The sequence below is a fragment of the Cryptomeria japonica genome, chromosome 10, assembly GCF_030272615.1.
Source record: "Cryptomeria japonica chromosome 10, Sugi_1.0, whole genome shotgun sequence".
Classification (NCBI taxonomy): domain Eukaryota; kingdom Viridiplantae; phylum Streptophyta; class Pinopsida; order Cupressales; family Cupressaceae; genus Cryptomeria; species Cryptomeria japonica.
In genome coordinates, this window is record NC_081414.1 from 313772210 (window position 1) to 313789688 (window position 17479).

General features: G+C 42.7%; 1 protein-coding gene across 4 annotated transcripts in view; it reads left to right on the forward strand.

The window, feature by feature from the left end:
• The window catches only part of LOC131041755 (long-chain-fatty-acid--[acyl-carrier-protein] ligase AEE15, chloroplastic), a 317818-nt gene that overhangs the window by 261827 nt on the left and 38512 nt on the right, over positions 1 to 17479 (forward strand). For 3 of the 4 annotated variants that reach the window (XM_057974951.2, XM_057974949.2, XM_057974953.2), the window contains one exon: positions 14514 to 14673. The exons of the other annotated variant lie outside the window; for it this stretch is intronic. In XM_057974951.2, coding sequence (XP_057830934.2) covers positions 14514 to 14673 — 160 coding nt within the window. The remainder of the gene's footprint in view (positions 1 to 14513; positions 14674 to 17479) is intronic. 4 annotated transcript variants of the gene reach the window in all.

Genomic DNA, 17479 nt, shown 5'->3' on the forward strand with positions numbered 1-17479 from the left:
ATTTAATTAATTTAATAAGTTTAATAAAGTGACTTAAGTGGGTTATTAAAGGAGAAACAATAAAATCACTTTAATTCCCGGGATTAAATAAAATATTAAGATACCAAGAATTTGAAAAGTTTATCTATAAGCTTCCAGGGGATGTTATAAAAATATATCTTGGGAATGTTCTAAATATATTCATCTTGGACTGACTATGTAAATAAAGATCATATGGTATGCATTCATAAATAAACCATGTTTAACTCTTCTTTCAAGAGCTTAGAACAAATGAAGAGCATTTCCATTGATTTCAAATGTCAAAATAACCAACAATTTGCCTTATACAATATGATAGTCTGCTGCAACTATGGACTGAGTACAAAGATAAATATACACAAGTATCTGACCTTGGCAAACAACAGCTATAACTCCTCACAGAACCTTCTTGGTGTCGCCTAGCCCAGATTGATCAAACATGAACCTCACATCCCAACTTACACTTGCTGTTATACTGTTTCAAACCCCACATCAGCTTGCTGGGGTCCATAACTTGCCAAACACCCCTATTCCTCCAATCTGGCGTCATACTTTTGATCGCCAAGCAAAGGAATGGGCCAACATTCCATAAATCTGCCTCTTACACCCAGCAATAAGGTATAACACATTAGCAATGGAATTATCCAAGTGTCCAACAATAACTTCGATCTCTAACGCCCAAGAATTGACTCTATACCACACCTAACAAATATGACAAAAACTTGACATGATAATGGTGTCTAACCAAATAACATAGCTCGACTCAAGGTTCATCGACCAACCACAAGGTGCATGTTAGTAGCCTAAGTGGTTCAGGTGGTAGCATAGGGAACATCTATGTACAATGTACAATACCAAAGTGTCACAATTCATTAACATGGAACCAATAGCGCACAACACAGTATACCCGAATAGATTTGCGTAACACCGGTGTATATCATATTCATCTCCAATTACCATGTTTTCACAATGTGCTACAAGTTTACAATATAAAGAGTTCGCGGTTGGTTAGGCCACCAACCGTCCGGCAACTAACTACCCGCAGAAACAACTCAATACTATTATTTTCTATTAAAGCATTAAAAAGCCTTATTTACTAATTACTGGCTTACATCATCCCCCCCCAAAACTTGTTCGTCTTCCAGACGAACACTACAACAATTAAACAAGAAATATCTACTTAGAGGGACAAGAGGACGTCCCTGTCTCGTAGTGGTCCGTTCTCGGAGTATCTTCAGGTCCCTCTCAGCAAGAAGTTGCTTCTCTCGAGTGGCTTTCAGAAGCCTGAGTGCATCCATTCGGTCCTTCTCAGAGGCAGCCAACTTCCGTTCTGTTTCACGTCGCATGGTTCTCTCTTGAACCATTTCTTGCTCCATAGCTTGGATCGTTTCTTTCAGCTCACTCTCTCGCTAAAGGGCTAAGGTATGGACTCCTTCCATTCTGTTTGCTTCCCAGGTCATCCTTTGGAGCTGTAAGAATGTAGCACGGAAGGTCTGTTCTATGGAAGTGAGAGCTCTCATTACTTTCTGATTACCTTCTGTATGTTCACTAAGGATCCGTGGTATTCCCCATTCTGCTATTATCTCTGGAATTTCCGTGTCGGGCCAACCTTGGTTCCTAATTTTCTCTAAGAACTCCCTCTCGCAGCCTTCTGTCATAAACGCCAGTAGTGCTTCCGCTGCTCTTACTATAGCCGGCATATCAGACCCTCGAGACTGATCTATCATCCTCTTTGTGGCTGCCCTTATTACTTCCAACTCGGAAAGAAAATTCTGCGCAACTGGTTCCCACTCTTGGATTCCCTTTGCTGGTGCTGGTGAGGACGTACTGTGCCCTTTTCCGATTTCTTCAATCCTCTGGCTCTCCTGCTGATCAGTCCCCAATGATGGTGAAGGAGGTGGAACCTCTATGTCCATCTGGAATCTTACTAGCAGGCTGTCTGCTTCTGTCTCCATGTCTGTTTCCTCAGTCCCCTTTCCTTTGTCTCCCTCTGGCTCTTCACCGTGTACTCCTTCTGTATTTCCTGCCTCCATGGTTGCAAGTGGATCAGTTATGGGTGCTACTACCAATGCAACAGCTCTAGCCGCTTCTACGCCCTGGGTTGTGCTTATATGAAGGGTGTGGGCCCCAACATGTCCCCGCAAGTCTACTAACTGAGATGGGGTCCCTGTGACTCCAATTACCAAATGTGTTGTGGTGGGAATCTGTGCTGGTTCGAAGAGTACCTTTTTCCTTACTCCCCATCCTGGTACGGCTGGTATGCCCTCCATATGGCTCTCTGTCGCGACCCTCCTACGTGTTCTCCGTCGTGTTCCCTGCCCATTGGCTCCATCCTGAATTCTCCTTCATCTTCTTCTGAAGATGATATGTATGTTTCTTCTCCCCCTGTATCTACCTCTTCCTCAGAATTATTGTCTTCTTCTCCTCCATCTTCTAAGTTTCCTGCCAGTTCTAGCCTTGCTTTTTTCCTTGGTGTTGTCTCTGTGGTTACTGTAAAAGTGTCCAGGTGTAGCCAATAGTACATGGCTGGCTTGTAGGGCTCCACCCGGCTTGAGGCCACAAATCCTCCTCTGTTTTCTAACGCCACTTGAGTTCTCAATGCTTCCAAGAAGAGGGCAATGAGGTGATGGGGCACGTATAGGGTCTTGTGTTTGAGGAGCATGGCTTCCTTCACACGGTCGGAAAGGACTCGGCCCCAGTTATAAATTTTGCCATTACTCAATCCGTGCATGAGGCGTAGCATCCATATTGCAACATCGAATGCTCGGCTTGCTGCTGTTAACTTACTCTTTATGATATCCAGGACACATCTCCATTCTGGTGAGGTGAGGTAAGATTTCTTCAGGCCCCTTCTATTGCTATTCTGCCATAAACTGTTCCATTGCTCTTCTGTGAGTGCATCGCCGCAGATATGCTCCAGTAGCCACTTCTTTTCTTCTGTAGGCATTTTTGCTGATGGTTTCATAGCTGAATCGCCGCTACTGGGAATGCCGAAAACCTTGCTGAATTCTTTGGGTGCATAAGAAATGACCACTGTTTGTCCCAAATAGTCAATTACTGATCTATGTCTGTCCTGCTCATATCCATGGACCATGGCACGCAGTATAGGCTCGAATTCTTTTAGGTTGAAGATGGGCATGAAAATGATTTTGTCAACTTCTGCTTGCTTTAATGAACTTTTTAGGGGGTGGTCCTCCTCATTGTTTTCCCACCACTTCCTGCACTCGCTTCCAATTACTCCTTCAAACGTGACATTCTCTACATTCACCTGTTCTGATGCTCTTTCTTGGCTTTTCTTGCTGGTTCCTGGCATGGCCATTGCTTGCTTGTTAGAAGTGCTAGCTTTGTAATTTATTTCATAACTTCCCTTTTTAGGGTTGCCATGACTCCCTTTCACCATCTTGTGCGTGTATGGTGATGTACCCGAGGGCTGTGGGCCTATACACTGTGACTGAGGCTGAGGTGTTATGTAAGCTGGTGGTTGCGTGCTTTTTTTTCTAAGTGCCGCCCCTTTTTCGCTGCTGCTCCGTGTTGTGCTGCTGGTGCTGTGTCCTACGCCCCAACTCCCTCTTGTGCTGCGTACGCCTTCCTTCGCCCTGCTGCGTACCTTACCTTCTTCCCCGCCGCGTACGCCTTCCACGCGGCTGCCTTCCTTCCCGCCGCTGCCTTCTTCCACGCGGCTGCCTTCTTCCATGCGGTTGCCTTCCTTCCCGCCGCATATGCCTTCCACGCGGCTGCCTTCCTTCCCACTGCGTACACCTGCCTTCACGCCGCATACGCTCTTCTCCCCATGGCTTCCTTCCTTCCCACCGCGTACGCCCTTCTCCTCGCTGCCTTCCTTCCCACCGTGTACGCCCTTCTCCCCGCGCCTGCCTTCGTTCTCGCCGCGTACGCCTGCCTCCACTCCGCTGCGTACGCCTCTTCCTTCCACACGTACGCCTTCGTCCCCATGTCTGCCTTCCTCCACGCGTACGCCTTCGTCCCCACGTCTGCCTTCCTGCACGCGTACTCCTTCCTCCTCCACGCGTACGGTCCCCTTCACTCCATTGTGCGCTTGTGTCTCCTTGCTGCGTGCTCTCTCTTCCACCCTGCGTACGCCCAACCCGCATACAATGTGTCTCTTGTGCGTGGCCTCCACCTTCTTATGTTTTTCTTGCGTTATTATTTTTACTTTTTTGGTTTTGTTTTTTGATATTTTGCCTTGGTCTTTTATTTTTAAATACTTCCGCCTTGATTTTTTTCTTTTTCTTTTTCTCTCTCCGTCCTCCTCTCTCTTCATTTTTTCTTTGTGCCACTTTATTTCTGTTTGAAAATTGGCTATTTTATTTTTTTCAATCACCACCATTTTAATGGTCATCATATTAATGGCTATGGACTCCCTTTCTTTGTAGATCTTTAGTTTTGATCCATTTACTAGATCTTTGATGGGGCTATCATCCAGGTTGGACAATTTAATAGCTCCATTATTTCCCACCTCCCTTACCTTGTATGGCCCTAGCCATCGAAGTTTAAATTTACCTGGTCGGAGTTCATTCCGACCATTGTACTTGAGTACCAGCTGCCCTGGCGAGAACTTCATCCGCCTTAGATGTTTATCATGCCAAGCTTTCCTTCTGTTCTGAGCCACTTCTATGGCCCATTGGGCTATTAGGCGGCGCTCATCTAATTTTTGTAATGTCATAAGTCGTTCCTTTAGGCTTTCCTCATCCCCCCATCTGCTCTGTACTGCTATCCGCAAGGTTGGTACAGTGTATTCTACTGGCATTACTGCCTCCTGTCCATACATAAGCTGAAAGGGGGTGTGTGTAGTTGTTGCTTTGTACGTTGTCCGGTAGGCCCACAATACTGCTGGTAATCGCTCTTCCCAATCACCTTGCTCTACTCCACACGTCTTGTAGAGAATAGATACTAGTACTTTGTTGGTGGACTCCGCTTGGCCATTCGCCCTGGGATAGTATGGACTAGATAATGTGTGGAAAATCTTGAATTCTGTTGTCATATTGCGTATCACTTGATTGACAAAGTGTACCCCCCTATCACTAGTGAGTTGCAGGGGTATCCCGAACCGGGTCACAATGTGTTCATAGAGGAACTTGGCGGTGCTCAAGGCTGTGTTGTCAGGTAAAGCTCTAGCTTCGGCCCACTTGGTGAGGTATTCTGTAGCCACCACAATATAGTGGCATCTATGTATTTTGCTTGTCCTCATAGGTCCTACGAAATCCAGTCCCCATCTTTCGAACAATTCCTATGGTTGGGACGAGAACAGGGGCATGAAGTCTCGTTTGAGTGGCTTACCTGCCCTTTGGCATGTGTCGCAGCTGGTCACCCATTCCCTCGCATCCGCATAAAGTGTAGGCCACCAGAGCCCTGCTAACAAAATTTTCCGTGCCGTGGTATCTGGCCCCATATGTCCTCCGGCTAGTCCTTCGTGAGATTCTCTTAGGACTCCAGGAATTTCTTCCTCTAGGACACATCTTCGCAGGATACTATCCGGACCTAGTTTATATAGGAGCCCGTGGATCAATTGGAACGTGGTACTTTTTAGTGCGAGCTTCCTTCTCTCGCTTGGGCTCATGTCACCTGGAAATGTTGCTGTAGAAAGATACTGCCCGAGTTTCTCGTACCAGGAAGGTAACACAGCTATCTTGAATAATTGGCCATCGGGGAAATCTTCGCTCACTCCTCCTTCTCCTGGCTCCCCGGATTTTATTCTAGACAGATGGTCAACCATTACGTGACTTTTCCCTGGTCGCACCACGACATTGAAAGTAAATTCCTGAAGCAAGATCAACCATCGGCTTACTCGTCCTTGAATAACTGGTTTGTTCACCAGGTACATGAGTGCTTGGTGATCCACAAAAAATGTGAATGGGGTGGCCAAAAGATAATGGCGGAACTTCTGCACTGCATATACCATTCCCAAGGCTTCCCTTTCCGTGGTGCTATAATTTCTTTCTGCTTTTGACATTAGCCTACTAGCAAAATATATTGGGTGGTCTAAGCCTGAGGATCCCAGTTGCGTTAAGATGGCTCCAATTGCAAAGTTAGAAGCGTCCACATGTACATGAAATTTATTCTCCCAATTTGGGTATGCCAAAATAGGTGCACTTACCAATCTGGTTTTGAGTTCTTAGAAGGCTTCGTTATGCTCCTTGTCCCACACAATGGTTCCCCTTTCCTTGTTAGGCGTTCAAGTGGAAGGGACACTTCTGCAAATCCTTTAATGAACCGTCGGTAGTACCCAACATGGTCAAGGAAGGATTTGATCCCCGTAACATCTGTTGGGCTATCCATGTCGAGAATAACTCTGATCTTATCTGGGTCTGTTTTTAACCCTGCCTTACAGACTATGTGGCCGAGTAATCGCCCCTGTGGCACTAGGAACCTACATTTCTTGGGATTGAGTGCCAGTCTTGCTCGTCGACACCGGTCCATGCATTCTCCCAGTATCCTCAAATGGTTTTCCTTATCACTATATACTAACCAATCGTCCAGGAAGGCCTTGAAGTTCCCAGTGGCCATTTTGTCAAAGATGTGGAGAATGATCCTCTGGAAAGTGGCTGGGGCGTTGCATAGCCCAAATGGCATACGGTTGTACGCAAAAACTCCATCTTCCACAATAAATGTGGTTTTGAGTTTGTCCTCCTCCGCAATGCCAATCTGGTTATAGCTGGAAAAGCCGTCCATGAAGGAGTAAATCTCATGCCCTGCTACCTCTTCGAGGATGCTATCAGTAAACAGTATCGGAAACGGGTCCTTAATGGTTACAGCATTTAAGCTTCTGAAGTCCACGCAAATGCGGATCTTGTTTCCTTCCTTTTTCAGGGAGATAACAATGGGAGAAACCCATTCACTAGTTTGCACTCGGAAAATGATCCCGGCGTCTAGCATTTTTTCTATTTCTTCTTGTACCTTGGCCGCATAGTTCTTATTCATGCGATAGGGGCGTTTCCACACAGGTCTTGCCCCTTCCATCAAAGGTATTCGATGTACGCATAGTTCCGGTGGTACTCCCTTCAGATCTTTATAAGTCCAGGCGAACACATCTTTATACTCCAAGAATATCTTAAACGTGGCTGCCTTTAGTACAGGGTTCCAATCATCTCCAACCAATATCACTCTTGGGTCCTTTTCATTTCCCAAGTTGGTGCTCTGAACCTTTGGTTCCTCGTATTGTACCACTTCTTTCTCAAATTGGTGTGCCGGTGTGCTGTCTACTTCTGCCCCTCCTTCCTCGTATTCCGCAAATTGTGGCGGGTAGGTGCCATCGTTTCCTAACTCGAGGATTTCCAATACATTGCACTCTGGTTGGAAGATCTCATAATCTTCCATCTACCAGTGGAATAGTCCACTTAGAGAACTTGTTTCATCTTCTGAGCAATTACCGAGGCGGAGCACCCCTTCTCCATTGGGCTCTATCTCGCCTTTTTCCCTTACGGTATTCCCCTCCGAGTCAGAATCTGAGGCCATTTCTTGACTCACCTGCTGGTTTCGCAGGTCAATGACATTTGTTTCCCTCACTTTCAATGGAAAGGGTATTTTTTTTCCAGTTGTGGTTTGCTTTGGCCGTGACCAGCCATCCTCTTCCCAGAAGTGCATCATATCCCTTCCGCTCCAATGATATGACCATGAAATCTAAAAAGAAGTGTTGTGTCCCGATAGTTACCTTTTGGCCCATAAGCGTGCCCAATGGTTTGATGCCATGCTGATCGGCTCCCTACGAGGTGGAAGGCTGGCGGCCAGAGTGTCGGTTTCCCCAAGGTTTTCCATGTCTCCTCAGGTAGCACGTTTACCGCAGACCCTCCGTCCACGATGGTGTTAGTAAGCCTGAACCCGAGAATCTCCATTTCTACTAAGGCTGGTGTCCTGCCTACCCCTACTGTCATCAACATAGGATCATTAGTCTCCTTTGCGTGGTTCCTTCCTTCCATTTCCTCCTTGTGGTTCGGCGTCTTCTCCTCCTTCCTGGTCTCCTCCACTTGGTTTATAGCTATCCATAGTTGTGGTAGTGTTTGCAACAGATCCACTACGCGGACCAGCACTGTGGTTTGCAGTAGCTGTTTCATTATGGTTGTTTCAGAGTCGGTTCGCATGGTGTTGGTGGTTTTGTCGGGTGCTGGCTTTCTCCATTCCTCACTCATTTCCCTTTCTACTTCTCTTTGTGCCTCTTTTAGTCTTCCCTTCTCTGTGCCTGGGTCAGGGTATATTAGTTTCCTTGTATGAGATCGGGTAATGGCTAGTACTTCTGGGCATCGTGCATCTAGTTCCGGCCGTACTACCTCCAACATGTTCACGCCTTTCTGTCTTGGACATTCCGTATCTTCGTGATTGCCCGGCCCACACCATTTGCAGAGTAGCCCTCCTTGCCCAACACCACTCTGGCAGTCGCGTGCAAAATGGCCCCATTCGTTACATCATCGACATTGTATCATTGGTCTTCCTTTTGCATCGTATTGGATGCGACCCCGTGGTGTATTATTATTGCTGCTGTTGTTACTCCCCCTCCGGCTGGTCTTATAGCCGCCTGGTGACGCATCTGGGTTTGTGTTCTTGGTGGGTGTAGTGGGTGGTGTTGCCTGTTCTTGAGTATAAAGTACCTGGGCACTCCTAGCCTTCAAGTTGTAGGGGCATTCCTTAATAGCATGTCCCAACACTTGGCAGATGTCACAAAAAGCTTTCTTTGGACAATTGGTTTTTGTGTGTCCCTCCAGTTTGCACTCTGTGCACCAGAGGTCTCTGCCCTCCCTACTTTCTTCTTTTTGCGTCCTCATTTCCCGCATCATCCGTCTCATATCCTTCCTGAGTGCTTGTATCGTACGTGACTCCTCCTCGCTCTCCTGATCACTACTATCTTCATCGCTTGTACGCTTCTTGCCCTTTGATGTCTTGTTCTCACTTTCAATATCCATGGCTCTATTGTATGCCTCCATGAAAGTGGATGGGGTAACTACCTTCATCTTTTTCCGCAGTGATGGTTGCAGACCCTCAATAAACCATCACTTCTTTAACCAGTCGGCCGGGGTATTATCCATTTTGCCAATTAACTCTTTTAGTTTGCGGTAGTAGGACCGTACCGTCTCACTCTTGCCCTGTTTGGTGTTGTATATTTCCGCGACGATCTCGTCATCGTCCTGCAGTAGCCGAAACTCCTCAAATGCCTTAGCAAGTCTTTTCCAGGTATCCTTTGAAGTGATGGGTAGGTCCGTGTACCAATCAATGGCAATACCCCGCAGGGTGGCTGGAAATGCTTTTAGCTAGTTATCCTCATCATCCTCGCCATTGGCCTGCCATATGGTGACACAAGTTTTACAGTGGCGGGCAAGATCCTCCGATCCTAGTCCATTGAATCTGGGGAGTTTCTGTTTTTTGGAGTTATGTGCCATCTTCCGTGTACTTCCCAAGTTGTCCTGGGAATTGTTGGATAACTCGGTTGGCGCAGTTGTTTCTTCCCAATTATCACTGCTACCTAATACCTCTGGGCTGTTGTGACTCTTGTCCCACGCTTGTGTATGTTGTCGAGAACCTTCCGCCACGCTCCCTCTTTCTTCCACTATCTTGTAGAGTTTCAGGCGCCTCTCAAGTTGTTCTTGGATCCGCAGGGATCTTCTTACTATGTCTTCTTGGTTCCCTTCTTGTTCCTCCGGGGCTTCTCGGTTTCGATCTTTGTTTAGTGTATTTGGCATTAATTTTTGGAATTGCGGCGGTTTCGTCGTTGTGTATAGTCCCTCTGTTCTTCTTCCCTTTGATTCCTTTCTTTATACTGTTGGAGCACTTGTTGCCTGCGTTGCTCCCTTCGTGTGTTCTCTCGTTCCTCTTCACGTTCCACGAGTACACGTGCCAACAACCTTGGAAGGCTACCCAGGAGATCATGTACTGCCTGGTTCACGTTGAGTTCCGCCCGTACCGTATCAGCCGAGACAGCGCTCAGTTCCGCTTCTTGCTATACGTACCGGTCCACGGAAACGTCCCATGCGTGAATCAGGTCCTGTGTCAACTGATCCTCCCTGGTTACTTCCGTGTTATCTTCTATGTCACTGTCTGTCACCAGGATATTTTGGTCGAATGGACGACCCATTATACTTCCATCCCGCCAGCTTTCCCTCCTCAAACCTTCAGGTTCGACCTAGGCAACGGCGCCAAAATGTTAGTAGCCTAAGTGGTTCAGGTGGTAGCATAGGGAACATCAATATACAATGTACAATACCAAAGTATCACAATTCATTAACATGGAACCAATAGCGCACAACACTGTATACCCGAATAGATTTGCGTAACACCGGTGTATATCATATTCATCTCCAATTACCATGTTTTCACAATGCGCTACAAGTTTACAATATAAAGAGTTCGCGGTTGGTTAGGCCACCAACCGTCCGGCAACTAACTACCCGCAGAAACAACTCAATACTATTATTTTCTATTAAAGCATTAAAAAGCCTTATTTACTAATTACTGGCTTACAGTGCAAATAGCTTTTTCTTTCCAGTAACCTCCTGTAAAACCTCAATTGCCCAAGAAGAAAGATTAACGATGGCATCCCACTTTTCCTAGCACACTCCCAAAATCCTCAAAACTCGGAAATTTCACAAATTTCCAAATCCTCCTAACGTTGAATCCAAGTGTGAAACTTGAGTGACTCCACCTACAACCAAGGAGGGTAGATCTTGCACTATTGAAACCAATTTCCTTTAGGGTTTTTGCTCCACAAGAAGCTCTCCTAACCCACAATAGAGAAAATAAACAAGCCTATAGAAATGAACTTCCAAACTCCTTTTTATATTTTCCCTCTAAACATTACCGAAGGACTTTTCAAATTCCCGCTTTAAATATTTCATTAAAGTGCATTATTTAAAGTGACTTCTAATATTTCTTTTAATTTTCACTTAAGTCATTAAACTAATTAAAATGAAGTTATCTGTAAAATGTCACTTTATTACACAACTTTAAATGATTAATTTAATTTAATTTATATTTCAACATTAGCCTACGAAAATAAAATAGGCTAAACAGTGGCCATTGATTACTTCTCGGAAGGAGACATCTCGAAAGATCAACCGTCACCAAGTGACAAATTCACATCACTACCAAAATTTCCATTGAACTGTGATACCAAGCTACACATGATATTGTGATAACCATATCCTAAATGAAAATTACCCATGGCCCTTGCACAATCAAACACTCAACTACAACAGTAGTTGTTCCAAGGGATAAAGTAGAACAATAATCACCAAACCAAGAAGATAAACCACCACCTACAATCTAGGAATCAATCCAACACCACCAACTAAATTTGGATTAACAACCATGTCATGCAAAATTTCCAAGCATACAAAGAACTTCCATGACATCATTATCACTGCTCAATGTGCTTGCATAAACAACCATGTCATGCCAAAGCTCAAAACATACAAGGAACCTCCATGACACCATGATCACCACTACATGTACTTGTATCAAAATAGTACTAAGTTTCACACATCTGCACCAATAGTCAACAACAATAGGTCCCACAATACAAGTATCTCAAATAATACTACCTTTTTGGCCTCATAACAACAAACATACCAATGCATCGATTGGCCAAACCAAGGCCAACTAACATAATCTTCATCGATATTGAAAGATCTATGAGTATAGATGACACACATTCGAGTTATCCATGCAACTTGTAAATATAGATAGCCTCCTAGAAAACTGCACAACTCATAGATTTCACAATGCCACATATGGGTTGAACATTACATTAATAAACATGTCAAACAGAGATAGCTAGGGATAAACATGTAGATTATTCACGATCTAATGTCAAATCACATAGGTACCCAATAAACAACTATACAAAACTGTAAGTGAACAAATCACACATCAACATTTTCAAACCTAATAATTTGCAAAATATCTAGACAATGCTCTTTGTCACCTACAAGAAGTTCAAAATTGGACATCATGGCGCAAGATATGACCTCTTGAAACAAGGAGAACAAAATCAACTTCCAACTAACATTTTCTACCATAAACAACAACTTGGAAAAACTACTGATACTATTGCACAATACTTGGAAAAAGCTTGTTGTTGACTATAAGAATGCAAAAATCTAACTCCTTGGGTGAAAGTTATGCTCTCTAAAAAAATTGGCTCTTTAGGTATCTCAAAAACACAACTTCCACTCTTATGGTGTCAAACTGGTGGGGGGTGATTGTGCCACCAAGCTGCTCTACGACAAATCTCTAGTAGTGGTGGGCTCCAAAACTACAAATTTGGGAGTAGGTGTTGCTAGTGAGTGGCTCATTAGTGGCACAAACCCAACTCAACCAGTGGATCATTCCTAGGACTAGGGTCTATGACCCATTAAAATATTTCATATCCGTGTGACTTGCCAATTAAACCTTTTTTTTCATATTTTATTTGTGTCAACTCCACACTTGTTATGCCAACTGATGTACAGGAATATGTTGAATTTTCTAATAATGCTTGTCCTTGACTAGATTGTACCTTTTGTTGATCATGACATTGTATGGTATGGATTTTTATGACCATAGGGATTTTGTATGATTGTATAGACCTCAATTCTTCCATGTACTAAAAATGATCTGAATTTTTTGTCCAAAGAATATCAAGCTTCATATAGATCCATAGGTTTTTGAGCTTCTTCACTCAATGGTTGAGGTCTATTTTTTCCTAAGAAGTCATTTGCTTGCAAAACTTTACCCCCATAACCCTTAGTAAAAGAGACAAAAAAACCCAATTTGCCAAATCCAAACACAAACCTGAGATTGTCAACAACTCAAATTTGCAACAAGTCCAAAAACCTTGAAAACTGTTTTCTTTTTCTTACAAAGCCATGGATTCAACTATGCACAAGATTCTACTCATACCAAGGGTTAACAACCAAATAGACGTTTCTTCTAACAACCATTCTTTGATACCAAATTAAGGGATTTTTGCAGCAATAATATGCTATCTCCACGTAACCATCATAAGAGAAAAATATGCAAAACAAGTATTCAAAATCTACAATGCTAAAAAAATAATAAATGTACCACAAGATAAACACCGGGTGTACCTTGGGAAAACCCTCTCGAAAGAAAAATCCAGCTTCCAAAAGTGACATTCAATGTATTATATCAAGAACAATATTACAATACACTTTCAAAGTTTCCATGCAAGGCTTTTAAAGCATCAAGCAAGCTAACTTGTGAACAAGCAAATGAGAACCATGTAGCCACACAGTTCAATCCATGCTTTCTATACTCATTTGTAACCTACTCAAGATGCCCAGTCAACCTTAGCCAACAAGCAAAAGATTACACAACCCAGCTTTTACAACTATTAATCTGATTCAAAGTTTTAAAACTCGGACTCGCCACAGACTCGGCAAAACAAAAATTTGGACTTGGACTCGTGAAAGACTCGCGAAAGACTCGGCAAAAAAAAAACCGTAGTTTTACAAAAAAACATAAAGAAATTAATGCATTTAGAGAACATAAGAGCCATAATTGAAACATTACACATGTCATATGATCTACAAACGCACGATATTTGAAATTTCATCATTCATACTCATAGTTTCAACCCTAAAATGTATAATAGAAACATAAGTTTATAAATGTAAATACCAAGATTTCTTCAATGCTAATTATGTTGTTATATGGAGCCTAATCAGACTCGGAGATTAAATTTTCCCTACTTCCATCAACGCAGTTTCCCCCTATATTTTTCGACGGGGGTTTGGGGGCAACGCCCCCAAGTTGGGGTCAAGGGGCATCACCCCTTGCGGGGTCAAGAGATATTTCACTCCCTCAGTTATGTTAAATGAAGGCAAAATTTTTTTAAAAAACTCACTTTTAAAGCTTGCATGACGTTTTTTCTGGGTCACGCGAGTCCATCTGAAAGACTCGCGAGTCCGTGCAAAAGACTCGCGAGCCCTTGGCGAGTCGACTCGTGGCTCCCATGGACTCAGGAGTCTTAAAACTATGATCTGATTGCTTTTATAGAAACAAGCATAAAACCACTAAGTGATATTACATAAACCATGAGCTCACTAAACCATGACTCCAAATTAAATAGTCCGTTCTAGTTTTTCCCAACATTAAACATTTTCCTAATGTGACACCCACATTAAGTATTTATTCCAATGTCCCATACAACATACAAGTGGCCCCAAGAATGTCTAACCCATGTGGTATCCATGTCTAAGATATATTGCAATTAAATATTACTTTTTACATTATTAGCATTATGCAAGGTGTACAACACTTTTTTCAACAAGTCAGTCATACCTTATGGTTGTGTTGGAAATATATGGTGGTAAAAAATGATCAATGTCACCCTTGATGTTTCTAAGTTATTCAGGAGATTCTTTTTGGAAGTTTCTTAGTGCCTTTTCTTCTTTATGCTTGAGATTTTTATTTCTTTGTCCATTTGTTCAATTTTAAGTGTTTTAGTGTTCAAATTTATCATTTAAGACTTCTTTCTTTTAATTTCTATGCAGAATCTGTTAGCAACAAATAAAGCTATAGATAAAGATGGCTGGCTTGACACGGGTGACATAGGATGGATTGTGCCCCAGTCATCAATAGGTGCTGGTCGTAATTGTGGAGGAATGCTTGTTCTTGAAGGTCGTGCAAAAGATACCATTGTACTTTCTTCAGGTACAGACATTATACTAATGCATATCTTGAGCATAGTTCAAAGTAAGAGTTTAACATCATTTTACTTTTCACAGGTTTCAATAATATACTTATGCAAATCCCAATCATAGTTCAAGTGTGATTTGTACATCAAAATGTTGAATTTGGCATTAGCTTTTATTACATTTTAAGTTGTATGACACATCGAGACATCTTATATTCTTGGACAATTAGTTTAAAATCATTTATTTAGGTTAGAGGTTCATCTTGAGACTGGTGCATGATTCTCAAAATCTCAGCAGTGTTCTCCGGTATCACCACTTCTAGGAAGGAAATCCAATTGCAATCTTTTTACCCAAATATATAGTTGATATCGAAAGTCTCATACCGAGCTGGAGTATCAAGAATTATCCTTGTAGCATATTAAAAGAGATTCTCTTTACATAGTTACCTTAAGTGAGGAAGGATAGCTCTTACAATTTTGAAGTTTTTGTCATATGTATGATGTGCATTGAATAATGATGGCATTTTTGGGTGAGATCGACACATTTTTTCATTCTCATCTACTCTCTCTAGTCTCAGCACTCCTACTTGTTTGTTTCTTTTGATGGTGAGCATAGGTGTAAAGTTCTGCAAAGCTTTAGGAGGTCTCATGAAAAATGAATTTGTTGTCCCTAATGTTGTTCTCAAACAGGTGTTCAAGGCTGCAAATGGGAAAATTATGAGCTTATTGAAGTCTGACTACTAGGATCGATGCACACATGGCCCTATTTGTTGGTAGGACTCCTCATTATATTGGTTTGAGCATCCTCATAATTTGCAAAGTGACTTTAAATGTTGTGACATCTCTTGGTTGGTAGATAGCTAGTACAGAAGAGCGGCTGTGTTCGACCTATGCACCATTGTGTGAAAGAATGCACACTAAACCAAGGCCATAGATGAAGAGAGGGCATGTCTAATAATCATGTCTTTAAGTTCTAAAATGTATTAAGCTGTCATATATGTCATCAAAATATGACTGACAACATATGATGATAGAGAAAAACTTAGAAATAAAGAGTATCAGAATATTGTGAGGAAGTAGATAGCGTTGTTGGCAACTCTGATTATTGTGATCAAAATGTGTCAAAAAAGAAATTTGAGAAAGCTGTAGATGTGAAAATAAAGACCAAGTTGTAATTGGTCAATTCTAAACAAAAAGTCACAGAAGCTTGAAATGTCAAGGCAGAAGCTGATACCTCCATTGTACAACAAGTTGGATTATTACAAAAATCCAAAGTTCTTATAAAACCCATGTGAATATAATTGAAGAGATGAAGTTTTTAATTGAGAAAGTGAACAATTCTCTAATCGCATGCAAGAAGGAAAATATTAAGCTCTAAATAATTCTATGGCTCAGGCTCTGGCTCAGCCTCGTCTATCTGCCTCCTAGAAAGGCGTCTAAGGTAGGTCCTGGATGACTGAGTAGCCATAGTCTCTGTCTGTGATGTGCCAGTCTAAGTAGCCATAGGTGTTGTGCCTGATCGTGCTCTATCCTCCTCTGCCATAGCCACAACCTCAGCCTCTCTGTCTGCCTGGTCAACCCACTCAAGGTCCTCATCAGTGAAGACTAGATCAGTGGACTCAGTGAGCCAATCGGACTCGGGGTCGACTTCCTCTAGAGTGATCGGAGAGGAGCAACGTCCAAAATAAAATCTGTCTGGTCCTGAGACGAAGGTTGTAATGAACAAAGACTAGATCATTCAACCTCTCCACAGACAATCTATTTCGCCTCTTCGAGTGGATGTGCTCGAACATGCTCCAGTTGCACTCACATCCAGAAGCGCTGCACGGCTGGCTCAATATGCGGATGGCAATTTTTTGAAGGTTTGGGGTTGAAGGCCCAAACATTTGCCACCATCTATCTGAGATAAGAAAAAGAAAAATACATTAGTCTCATTTCCAACTTTAAAGGTAGATTATAAAATGAAAAATTAAAATGCATAAGTCATAAACTTTAGAATTTTCTACCTGGCTGCAATTTTGTCCAACCCTCATCGCCCTTGCGACATTATTAAATGCATCCATCTCGAGAAGTGTAGCTGTGGCATCAGTGCCCATCCGTTGTACTACTAAATATAGCCCGCTAAGAACCTCCTCATCTGCTTTGAAATCGGCACGGAAACGAAATGATGGATTAAGGTAATAAGCTGCTGCATGGATGAGCCTATGAAGTTGGTTATGCCATCTTCTATCAATTATGTCCCAAATGGGCCTATACTTATCCTCAACTCCAGCATATGTAGATCTAATGGCCTCCTTGGCCCTATCCATGCCCTCATATATGTAGCCCATAGCGGGCTTCTCCCCATCAACAACTCGTAGGAGAACTACTAGGGGCTCAGTGACCTACAAATAATGTTAAACAAAAATAGTTAACTCACAAGTGTGCATGAAAATAAAAAAAATTGCAAAGTTGCACAATGCATACAAAACAAAAATACGCATATAAATTTATAAAATTACCTGCACGATCTCTGCACAAGGGGTCCAAAAACCTGGCTCATCAAAAATGCAATCTGCTACATCCATCCCTGCAATGGTCGTAGCATAGGATGAGGAAGTCCACTCCTCACCAACAAACATGCGCCTCAAAGATGCCTTTGATTTTAACAAGGATTTCAATGTGAGGAAATTTGAGGCAAATCTCGTTATACTAGGACGAGCCAACTCCCTTTCCGCCATGTATTGCCTCATAATGCTAAGGACCAATGCATGATTGTAAATAAATTTGCATATATTCTTGGCCCTTTCAATGCATTCTTTCACCCATCCAAGCTTACCTATA